Source organism: Panthera leo, chromosome A1 (assembly GCF_018350215.1).
Source record: "Panthera leo isolate Ple1 chromosome A1, P.leo_Ple1_pat1.1, whole genome shotgun sequence".
Classification (NCBI taxonomy): Eukaryota; Metazoa; Chordata; class Mammalia; order Carnivora; family Felidae; genus Panthera; species Panthera leo.
Genome location: NC_056679.1, coordinates 202,572,709 through 202,585,168, shown reverse-complemented (window position 1 = coordinate 202,585,168; position 12,460 = coordinate 202,572,709). Strand labels below are relative to the sequence as shown.

The 12,460-nt window shown below is 37.9% G+C and overlaps 1 protein-coding gene across 1 annotated transcript in view; it reads right to left on the bottom strand.

Moving 5' to 3' along the window:
- Nucleotides 1–1,862: 1,862 nt before the first annotated feature.
- Nucleotides 1,863–12,460, bottom strand: part of HCN1 (hyperpolarization activated cyclic nucleotide gated potassium channel 1) — a 390,591-nt gene continuing 379,993 nt past the window's right edge. Inside the window, exons 7-8 of the mRNA XM_042907831.1 lie at nt 6,121–6,285; nt 1,863–2,868 (exon numbers count right to left, since the gene is read on the bottom strand). Of these exons, the coding sequence (XP_042763765.1) occupies nt 1,985–2,868; nt 6,121–6,285 (1,049 nt within the window). The 3' untranslated portion in view covers nt 1,863–1,984. The remainder of the gene's footprint in view (nt 2,869–6,120; nt 6,286–12,460) is intronic.

Below are 12,460 nucleotides of genomic sequence, written 5' to 3'. Positions count from 1 at the left end.
CAATCCCCTTCTTATACCGCTCCTGACCCGCCATCAGATGTCACCAGCATGTTAATGACAACATTACATTGACGAGCATTGTTGAGTACTTCCACACAAGCTGGGATCTGTTAGAAATGAAACATAACAACTCATTTTGGTATTATAGGTATTATAATCGTAAAAGGCATAACAGGCAGCATGGATCCATTTTAGAGTTTTTGCTTCGTTTTGTTTTCTGTCCTCAAGTCTATCTGGAGGCCCTGCCCCATTTCTCGTGTGATCTTTGTTCAGTTCTTCTTTAACGTATCGCCAGTGTCAGAGATACTGAAGACCTCCACGTCAGGTCATTCTCTTGGGTTATTTACAGAAGTCGGTTATTAGGAATCTTCCGATTGTGTTCCAGTCATCCACCACATTCGTGGGATGCATTAGGCACAAATAATTACTAAGGGACTTCTTTGAGAAGAAGCAGATGTTCACAGATCATGGAGAGTTAAGGAAACAGACGAACGAACAAACAATGCTCACATTCAGTTTGCCCCCTGCTTTCTGTCATCACGTCCATACATTTTCCAGCACGTTCAAAATAAACCTCCTACCTAAGGGCTATGTTAGTCACCACATGCCTTAAGATTTGCTAACCATTTTATTACAATATACATAGAACAAAGTGTGTGTTCCCAGACAGGAGGCTATAGTGTATTTAGTTAATTTAAATTAACACCAGGGTTAACTACTACCTACCAACAGTGAAGACACAGAACACACTGGCAACTCCAAATCAAGCTGTGGTTTACAAATCATTATTTAAATGATAGTAATAATATTAAATGAAAGTGAAAACCTCACTTCTAGACTTAAGTCAGAGATCCAAGTCAGCCTTATAGGAATTTTAAGATAGGCAATTAATGAATGGTTATACTTTTCTAGAAATGAGAAATACTGTAAGCCTCTCCCTACAGTGACTGATCTGAACCTATTTTGTTTTTCCAAAAAAGCATGCAGGGACTATTTTCAGATGCTTGATTATGGCAAGAAGGAAGAAAAGTAATGATTTTTGGTGTAATACAAGCAATTTGTAGAATTGAGCATACAATTTTGCATAAAACATTGCAGGTTAAAATAATATTGTAGGTTTCAAGCCATTGCATTACAGTTGAATAACTGTCACAGTTAGGTTTTGTAAAATTTAAAACTCTAAGTTTTGAAGTGAAGCAATAAAACTAAATTCTTAAGTGATGACTTTTACCTTCATACAACACAGAAGAGCTATTTTTATTTGGGTTGAAAAAGTTATTTACAGCTAACATTGATTGAGTCTTGGTAAAAGTCCGGTAACACACGAAGACAAATATCCCCTCAGCTTTCTGAAAGATCAATGGATGTGTTTGAGGTTAGAGATACTCGGGACAGTGGCGAGGCTAGTCTCCAGCCGTGGCCGAGCATACCACGTGATCTAACCTAATTCAAAATTGAAAGCACCAAAATACAATTTAGATCTATAAAGTGGGATTTGCCATTCAATCCTCCATAATTCATGATTAACAATTTAGATGCAGAGACACAGCTAATGAAAGAAGATTTGGTTGGTGCTATTCAGTGGCTCACTTGAGTTGCCTTTTTAAAATCAGAGTTTTGTTTCCATTGAATCCAAGAACTCTTCATAAAATAGAGAAATACATATATCAAAGGAATTCGGTAAAAGTTGGTTAAAAATAAATGATCTTACAACAACATTTTAAATCCTTTAATGATTTAAAGAAAGGAAGACATATAACACTGAATGCTAAACAGGTCTTTTGAACCTCTCTTGGGAATTTAGATAGATATTGAATAGTAGATATATATTTATATATTTTACATTTTGCATGTAGGCCAGAGCTGTCTAAAATATCTCTTCATAGTAGGCTATAGGAATCTATCAGGAGATAGAAGAAAATAATTTCTGAGAACATTCTCAGTTTATCAGAGTCTTTCTTTCTGCTTTGACAATCAGCAGGGATCATAAATTTGAAGCAAATCGTGGCTTTTCTGCCTCTGGGTCTGTAGTTAAGACTGAGGAAGCCTCTCTCGGAAGAGCAGCTGCTGGTGGAGGGGGTGCGGGAGGGGCTCCTCGGTTGGGGGGAATGGCTCCCGACGACATCTGTCGGAACAGGGTGACTCGCTGGGGGACAGTGCCCCGGGCCCCTGCCTGAAGGCTCGGGCCGTGAACAGCCGTCACGGGCTGAGGGATGGAGGCCAGGGACTCGCCCACAGTGGGATGAGGTCTGGAAATGAGAGTGGAAACCTCATGGGGCAGCGAGGGCTGCGAGGCCGACAGGGGCCTGACCTCTCGGCTCAGGCTGGTGTTGTGGAGCGCCTGGGTGCTCCTGTGCACGTCGTTCTTGGGCGTGGAGCTGCCGGGCGTCTGGGGCTGCGGGGGCTGCTGCGGGGGCTGCGGGGGCTGGGGCTGCTGGATCTGCTGCTGCTGCTGCTGCTGCGTGAGCGACAGCTGGGAGGCGGTGGGCGACGCGTAGTGGAAAGTTCGAGTGGCCAGCGGGCTCTGTACCGGCGGGCTGCAGACCGCAGTGGTGTAGGAGCAGGGTGACAGGATGGCTGACGGCTGGGGGGTCTGTGTGCTGGGGCTGGGGGAATGCAGGTTGCTGTGGGACAGGCTGGTCGCTGTGTACACCGGCGGAGATTGTGTCCTCATGCGGGAGGTCGGAGTCGTGGTGGAAGAGGTGGCATTCAGGGCTGTCATTTGGGGATAACTGATGGGAGCGATTGCCTGCACCATCTCCCGGTCGTGTTTCACGATCTGCTTCAGGATCTCGTTCTCCTGATTGTTGAAGACGCCGGTGTTCAGATCCTTCTGGAACTTTTGCAGAAGGATTGAATTTTTCTTTCCTGGCGGCGAAAGAAAGACAGGCGCTTAGAAGGCCTACAAACGACTGACGACAAGCCCAAGTGAGAGTGGCTCCTGAAAGCGGAAGTATGCCAGTGTTTCCTGGAAGAGGCTTAAAAGCCAAGTACTCACCTTCCGAGCCAGACAAAAGGATGGCTCCTGCCCTTCGCACTTCCTGTATCTCTCTGGGAAATCTTACCTTCTGCGAGTCAAGTCGAGAAGCCTGTAATCTGGCAAAAACCACCTTACAGAAGAAAGGGAGATATCTGACGCGAGGGCTACTTTGAAGAGTGGCAAAAGAAAGGGCATGTGGACCGGGACGGGTCTGGAAGCAAAACGTAAGTTTAAAGCTACTTTGTCAAGAAAGGCCAATAGACACGCACACTATCGCAGGTACTCTACAAAAGGCTTTAGGTGGATGTATTTTATTGAATCCTCAACTCTTGCAAGTAGCTGTGTTTACAGTGCGATTTCACCCAAAAGGAGAATGGGATATGGGAAGGTTAAGAACAGTGTCCAGGAAAACATGACTACTAAGTAACCTGACTGGGGAAGGAAAACAGCAAATCTGATTGTAGATCCTTACCACGGACAACGAACCAGCTGCACCTGTGTCAATGTGAGCTCTTTCTAGAAAAGCTGTCTCTCAAGCCCCATCTTACTCCCCGAACAAGATGCTGCATTTTACTAAGATCTTTAGGTGATTCTCACGTGCAAGTTTCAGGCACACTGTTGCAAGGCCTTTGCTTTTGACCAGTGCCCATGCCAGTGCGTACATCCATATTTTTCTCATCCCTGGACCTTTAAAACGTAATGATTTTCATCTGTACCCTACCAATTAAATCAGAATAGCCAGACATGGGGGCAGACTTCAGTACTTTAAAAGCAAATTTCCTCAAAGGAGTTTTATGTACAGCCAGGTTGAGAACCACTTCGTAATCTTTCCTTTTCTGAAGTGTCTTTGTGAGGATTAAGGGGACAGTGTATGGCAAGCTTTCAGTTCCCTTGAGGACCTCAGTAAGCATTACCTCTCCTTCCTGCCGTTGTCTTTAGAGTGCTTTGCAGTAAGGAGACATTCCCTGGCAGACTATCAATAGAATCAAAATTAGATGAAGAGGGGAAAATCAGTAACTTTTGGTGGCATCACTGATAAAACAATACCCAAATAAATATCATAACTGAACAGTGAATCCACTTTGCCATATTGCTAAATAAATTAGAGTTAGAAGGACTATTTTTTAATGGAAATATGTGTTATAATTTACTTGGCTGCTGGAAAACTATCATTTTAAATGGTTGCCAAAAATAAATACTTGTCTCTCCTTACAGAATTGTTCTAATTTTCTAAAGAACAAAAACTGCTATATTGGTAATAAATATAATGCTTATTTGGCATTATTATTATATATTATTATATTATATATAATATATAATAATATATATTATATATTATTATATTATTATTGTCTTAACTACATATGGTGTACATTTATAAGCCATTGCCACAAAATGGAAAAGGGAAATATTTCTTTGTCATCATGTCAATAGTCAACGTTTTGTAATGTTACTATCTGTGAACTTACAGAGAAATACTCTACTTTTTAATGTACTGTTAGAATTTTATAAGGATCAAAACTGCAATGGCTTGGTGCTTATTAGCAATTTTATTGCCTATATTATTGACTGCAAACTTTCTTATACAAATTAGTTGGAATAAGTGAGATGAAAGTGAAGCTGTCGCAGATTAACAGAAATTCTCTATTAAAATATCGTGATTTTATTGCTTTCTCTAAAGATGTCTAGCTGGCTTAGGAAAAACCTCATGTGCTCAGATATCAGTCTCTCGCTCTACCATGAGCAGTCACAAACCACAAAAAGGGTATTTTCAAATGAAGTAAAGATGCTTTCAGGAATACCCACTTTTATGGGCACTGTCTCTCTCCACACTGTGTCCTGTTACGGGTCTGAGTTGTCAATATGAATTTCTACTATGTGTGTTTTGTCTAACGATAATGTCCAAAAGCTACCTTTACTTCTCCTAACCTAATTTCAGACTCTTATGCCTCTGTCATCCCACTTATATAGAAGGAAAGAAAGATATAATGTGCGGAAGAAAAGCTGACATAAGACTACATCCTTCAAAAAGCCTTACCTTTAATGAGAATGAAGCACATTTACTTCCAAGTGATCCCAACCCCATCACCTTTGAGATCACAGATTCCTTCATCCCTCCCTACCACCTCTCTTCAAGAATATTCGTTGTGTACTAGGTACTGTGAATGTAATAGTGAATTAGACGTGTTCTCTACATTCACAAATCTTAGCATTGTTAGAGCAATTACAATAATAAAGGCAGTATTGTGATGGAGGAAATTCCTAGGCGGGGATGGGAGAACATACCTAGGATATTCAGCCGCGTAGCGGTGGGAGGTCAGGGGAGATTTCTACAGGGAAATGATATCTATACTGAAAATTGTATAGATTATGAAAATTGAGTAGAGTGAAGCGGGGGCAGGGCAGGGTAGGGTGGGGGGAAGAGGATTTAGGTGTAGAGAGTAAACGCTTACTACCTTCTGATATCAGAATGTTCCAGCATATTTTAGGAAGCTAATAGCAAGCCAATCTGATTTAACTTTACTATAGCAATTATTCAAACCTTTAAACTAGTGTAACTAGTAAAGTCTAATTTATATATTCTTATTTGAGAGCAGAGAAGACTTTAAGTCGATGTTTACAAAGTAAAGCATCTATGTAGGGCATTTCTATCAAGGTTTTTCCTGCTTGAGTCTGTATTACAAACATTTCAAGAAGCTTCTACTGAGACAATTAAAACACACAAGTTTTCAGTTCTCAATATATAGATAAAAGTGTAAAGGTGATACGTAAAAATTTTTTAAAAACCTTGTAGCAAAATTTGGTTTGTAATATAGACTCATACTATTATAATTTTAGTTCTATTTTAGTGCTACCTAAAATTTTTATCATTGCTTTTTACCTGAAGATTCAAATTGTATTGGCATCACTGGGGAAATCAGACTGAGCAGCTAGTAAAAATAGAGATGATTAAATAAATCCAGAACACTTAAGAAGAGAAAGTTAGACAGTAGAAATAGGGCTAGAGCTAACTGCTATTTCTATGCTAATTAAAAGGCAACCTATGATAGCATTTAGGACTTACAATTGTAAACATATATCAGTCCACTAGAGTATAACCTAATTGTACATGTAAAAGATAATAAAACTGAAGAGAATACCTATCCGATCTAGTCGGTCAATGGCAACCGTCTCAAAGGCTCTCCGCATCATTGGATATTCCTCCAGGACCTCATTGAAATTGTCCACGGATAGTGAATAAAGACGACAATATGTATCAGCTCGAACACTGGCAGTGCGGCGTCCCTTGGTAAGCAAGCAAATCTCTACAAAAACAAGAAAGAAAGATTTGTTTGGTCATTTTCTTTCCAAGACCACTGGGACCTACAATTAAAAAAAAAAAAGTCTCATGGTGTGATCAAGCAATGATTGGCAGCATTTTCTTTAAAAAAAATTTTTTTTTATTGTGTATTTATTGTTGAGAGAGAGAGACAGAGTGTGAGCGGGGGAGGAGCAGACAGAGAGGGAGACACAGAATCCAAAGCAGCCTTCAGGCTCTGAGCTGTCAGCACAGAGCCCAACACAGGGCTTGAACTCACAAGCTGTGAGATCATGACCTGAGCTGAAGTCAGACGCTTAACTGACTGAGGCACACAGGTACCCCGGCAGCATTTTCTCTTTTATCAGTAAATTCCTCGTGACAAAAATATCCAATTAATAATATGCAACCTTAAAATAATAGTTTTTTAAACAATTAAAGTTTTTAGTTCAAATGGAAAGCTGAAACAGATTTATCTATCCCTCAGCTGTCCTTCCAATGCATCTGAAATAATAAAAGTGTAGAAAATGGAATCATAAATCCACGGTGGAGTTAAGTATTGGAAAAAACTGTAATCAGACAAGATTTTTATAAAGTTTGGAAGGCAAAAAGCAGATCATAACATATAGACAGAAACCAAAGTGAACCCGAGCATTGGTCTAGAAAGTCCTGTGATCAAGAAAAATGACCACGGGTTCAGATGGATGTGTTTCAGGTATGCCTTATGTTGTTGGCATATTCCCAGTGAGATCAGTATAAAAACCTATATACCAAAGGAATAGAGTGGCTTTCTATTTCAAGAGTTTCTCAGAAGAATTCTTTCTTGAGAATTAGATTTCCAAAATGTGGTAAGCAAACATTTGCAAATCCGGATTCCCTTATTTGCTAGTTAAATAGATCTATAAGTGGTAATTTTCTATTTCATTTCCCCAAGTTTATTAATTAAACTCTATGAACTTTGATCTAAAAAAACAGAAACAATTAAAAAATTTAGTTTCAAGGTAACCAATTTGAAAAAAGAAATGGCAGAAGTATTTCTGAAACGCACAGTTTCCTAACGTAAGGATGAAAGGGGTCTAAATTCACACTCTTCAATAAGGTCAGTTCATGTTGATGAACATTGTGAGTAAATTATGTGGTAGGGATTATGTACTTGATGTTAAGGCTAGAAATATGAATCAAACATAATGTCTACTTTTGTGTTACTTATACGATGATGGTTAAAAAAAAAGAGTTAATCTTAATTAAGAGTTCATTTAAATGCAATCTGGTAAGAACAACAATACAGACTGTGGGCATTCTGGGAGTATTTAGAAACACATCTGAACCAATCTGGGAAGACAGAATTTTAGGAAATGCCACCTAAACAACCAGTTATGCTGTTGTTCATGCTGGTAACATGTTATAAATTTAATAAATAATATTGTGGAGTGTTCATGTGTGTGTGTGCGTGTGTGCATGTGCGTGTGTGTGTGTGTACTAGGTATATGTAGAAAGATGAATCTATATTGGTTAATATTTAAGCATAAATATTATCATACTATGGAATTTGCTGGCTACTGTACTCTAAACAATGAAATAAAAGGTTTAAACAACTGAAAGTTTATGTCATCACAGTTCTGGAGGCAACTCAAAACTCTTCAGCCATTATCTCTTGGCATCTCCTCAGTAATTTCTTAGTGAAAAACCGAACAAATGAAGGTGTATTCATTCATGAGCAGGAAAAATCACTGGTCAGTGTGAAAATCACTTCAAAATAGTCCCTTCTTTTAAAGCCTCTGTAGTCTTTGTTTCTACCATGAGTAACACAAAAAATGCCACACACTTAGCAATGAAAAAAGCAGACCTTCTGATCATTAAAGAGTCTTAGATTTCACGAATTTCCAAATTCAATATGTGAATGGAGCAGTTGCTTCTAATATTAAGTCATTTTGGAGATCCACTTATTGAGGGAAAAGAGTCCTGTGTTAGGTGTTACAGAGTTTTTCTGTATTTACTCTGAGTGGGTGTGTATTTGGGTTTGGGCAAAAAACAGAGAAAGAAAATACAATTTAGTCACCTGTATCTCATACTATCCTTTAGGTTAAGAAATTATGTGTATATTAATTTATCACTATTTTTATTTTCTTGTATTGGATTTTATAATCACTTCTTAAATATCACTTATCTCCTTCGTTGGCTTTAGACATTTTAAAGACAGTAACTATACAGTAACATTATTGTATCCCTCCCAGCAACTGCAACCTTGAGTTTTGAGCCCAGGGAAAATTATTTTAAAATGTTTATGAGTATGTAATGATAGTGGACAAACCCAAGGCCCACATTAAGTTCTGTTCTTAAGTTGTAGATAATGTAGTATTAGTTCCCCTGTGAGGTATCTCCCCTTTGTAATAGAACTGGCTAAATGATTTATGTACCTTCTTTAGGCAACAAAACATATCTTTGCAGGTTTTGTTCAATGTCTATAATGAAGAAAGTGTTTAGAAGGTATGGTAATATTTTCTTCGGTGTAGATAATGTCTTTACTCATTAGGTAGAAAATTAACTTGCTGTGGGGTGCTCAGATTGATTTCACACAAAAAGCAAAATACACAATGAAATAACATTGAACTCCCAAAGAACAAACCAAGTTCATCTTACAGAGATGTAAGCTTTTTAAAGAATCCTATGGCATATTTTCTAGACTGTGTTGATTGTTCCAATCTTTCTGCTTTTTTTTTTCTTGCTTATTTACTCTTTGAGACCTCGACTAGGAATTTCCCAGTGGTGCAATCACTGTTTTAAAATTTTTAGTGCAAATCTACTTGGAAATAAGTCCCTTTGTCTGGATACAAATTTCTAAATAATAATCAAATAATCAAATAATAAAATAACACAAGTATTGAGTTCTTGGCATATTTTAATTCTGTATGATTCTCTTTTTTTCTTTATAGGGTACTTTATTTCACCTACTGAAGAGGAAAAGTGACAGTAATGCTCCCCCTCACAGGCAGATTGGAAAACTATTTTCAATTTCAACATTATAAAGAGTATGTCCCAGGAAGTAAAATTTGACCCACCACCCACCAAATTAAAAATATACTTTTAATAAACCTTAGGGTATGAGATACATCAACCACTCAACGCTATTTTTGCTGCCATTAGTTAACCTTGATCATATGTGTTTCAGTCTATGTGAAATTACTGCCACCTATATGAAGTCATTTTATAAGGTAGGGCAAATGGTGTCAACAATTTTGCAACTCAGAAACATTTCCCTGACCCTTAAAACAGAATTTGACATTGCAGTAACACAGGGACTTAGCAGGAACTTATGACAGAGATTTGTAAGGTAAAAGTTTAATTTGAGTTTCTAGAATTTACAGGAAAATTTGTACTTGGCTGCTCAGAGTAACCTAAGCAGGAAGCTGCTCCCTTTTTAAAGTATTCAATATCATGAAATAAAAGTAATTCACTATTGTGTATCAGAATACTAATTTCCTATAAATTACTTAGGCTTCTAATCCAGTGCCTCATACAATGTGCAAAAGGAAGTATCACTTTTTTCATTTTCTTTCTATATTTGTATTTGTTATCTTTCTATATTTAGTGGTAGTAAACTAGTAAAATATCACATCTTATGGCAAAGGAGGTGGTAACATCTGGCTGAAATCAATCTGCATATCAAGCTTGGCTAGTAGAAACATTTCAGATCTCAGATGGATTTGAATAGGAATCTAGGGAATTTGGAATAGAATAGAACATTAAATCGATGTAAATTTGTACTTTGAAATGTTTCACATCTTTTATAACCTTTTGAAACAGATTGGATATAATATCTCTCCAATTTCAGGTATTATAAAGGAATAATTATGCATATAGATTATATTATGATAGTCTCATAACTAGAATATCCAATTTTGCTTTATTTTCTAAAGATACAACTGATCATTTCAGTTCTCACAGACACAGTCATATTTATATAATTATTAGCATCTTCTACCACTGTCCATGCTAATTGTCATTTATATCATCTAAAGTTATTGCTTTTCCAAAAAAAAAAGTCTTAGCTCTCCCCCCATATGTTTGGTCAATACATCTCTCTTAAAGCATAGAAATTAGGGTGATCACCCCTGGCTCTGAATATCGACCAGTAGTGGCATCTCAGACAAGATGAGCATTGGCAAAGTTGTTACAAGGATTAACTAAAAGAGTGCTTACAAAGTGCCTGGCACAAGCCTACCACAGTGCGGACACTCTTAAAACATGAGTCCTTTCCTTTCCTTGTTATGTTCCCTCTCCTCTTGCTGTATTTTTTTTCCCCTTGTGATTTTGACTATACCTGCTGGAACAAGCAAGTAACTGTTTCATGTATCAAATAACTGTTCAAATGTGTAAAATATATTTATCATTTCCCATACCTTTGTAAGTAACCTGCTTTTTACATGTTTATTTTTGAGAGACAGAGGGAGAGAGAGCACAAGTAGGGGAGGGACAGAGAGAGAAGGAGACACGGAATCGGAAGCAGGTTCCAGGCTCTGAGCTCTCAGCACAAAGCCCAACGCAGGGGTTGAACTCACAAACCGTGAGGTCATGAGCTGAGTCAAAGTCGGACGCTTAACCGACTGAGCCACCCAGGCGCCCCAATCAATAAATTAAGAACAGAATGACTAACATCAGTGTGCAAACATTCGTTATAAAACAAAGTGCTCACATTTGAGCACAACATTCCAAATAGCCATTTCTGTTTGAAGAGCTCGGACCTATCCACCAGACTGCCCTTATCCTTTATCTGGTTCCTATTGATTACAAACATGTTTGTGACATGATTGTTTCATTCTGTTGGATATACAGATGTTTTCATTAAGGTTTATAGTTCCCACTCCTAAACCTCTCACCCCTTCCCCTTTGTTACGATGTATGTGTCTTTAACTTCTACTGTGACTCTTTCAACTGCCTAATGTCTACATAAAATCTGCTTTACACAAAACTATAAACCGTTATCTACTATATATTTATACCACTTGTCTTTAGCAAGTTAAAAAGACTTGACGGACTACCTCAGTAATTTCCAGAATATCTGTTGAATAGATAAAAAACAATCACTGCCAGCCCATGTTAGCCCATGTCACATACAGAAGATTAAAGGGGATCTGTTATGTGATTGGAACAAAAATCACATAAATAGTATCAAAGCTAAGAAGGGTAAGACCACAGTTTTCCTAGTTCTATCCATCTTTAAAAATCCACTGGACCACTCCAAGTCTTTCCTTTTGATTTTAAATCTACCAACACTCAACTCTTTAAAAGTTAATCAAACACCTTGAATTATAAATGCCTTTAAAAAGCAGCCAGCTTTTAAAAAATTCATCAAATGATTTTGGCTCTTAGCTACCTCAAGTGTGTTTTTTGAAGAGATATCCTGACAGCTCTGTTTTCCTATGTGGCTTAATAGGCTTACACCAAATGAAAAAGGAAAGTACAGCAGAAATAAAATCTAAACAGAAAATATACTCAGTAGATATTTAGGAGGTAAGTCTTCTACAGAAAAAGAGTTACTTGTCACCAAAAATTTCCCCTGGTTCTCTCTCTTTGTTTCTTTCACTCACATGTAACATATACACATGTGAATAATAAAATAGGGATTTAAATACACATTTTCTTGGCTTATTTAATGTATTATTATTTAATGGTTTGTTCTGGTTTATTTATTGTCATGTATTATTAAGGGTCAACTGATTCATACTGGAATCTTCAGTGTAGTGCTTCCTACACTTTAATATGCATAAAAATTGCCTGGATGTCTTGCTGAAAGCAGATTAGGATTCAATAAATGGGGGGGGGGGGTGCGTACACACACACGCGCGCGCGTGCGTGGGTGAGGTGCTGACACTGCATTTTTCTAACAGGATCTTAGGTGACGTCAATGAGGGACTTTTCTGGGAAATGAAGTCTTGTAGCTGTCAGGTTTACATCAAAACCAGGGTTCTCTGTTTATTTTATTTTTTATTTTTTATATGAAATTTATTGTCAAATTGGTTCCATACAACACCCAGTGCTCATCCCAACAGGTGCCCTCCTCAATACCCATCACTCACCCTCCCCTACCTCCCACCCCCCATCAACCCTCAGATTGTTCTCAGGTTTTTTTTTTTAACATTTTATTTATTTTTGAGACAGAGAGAGACAGAGCATGAACGGGG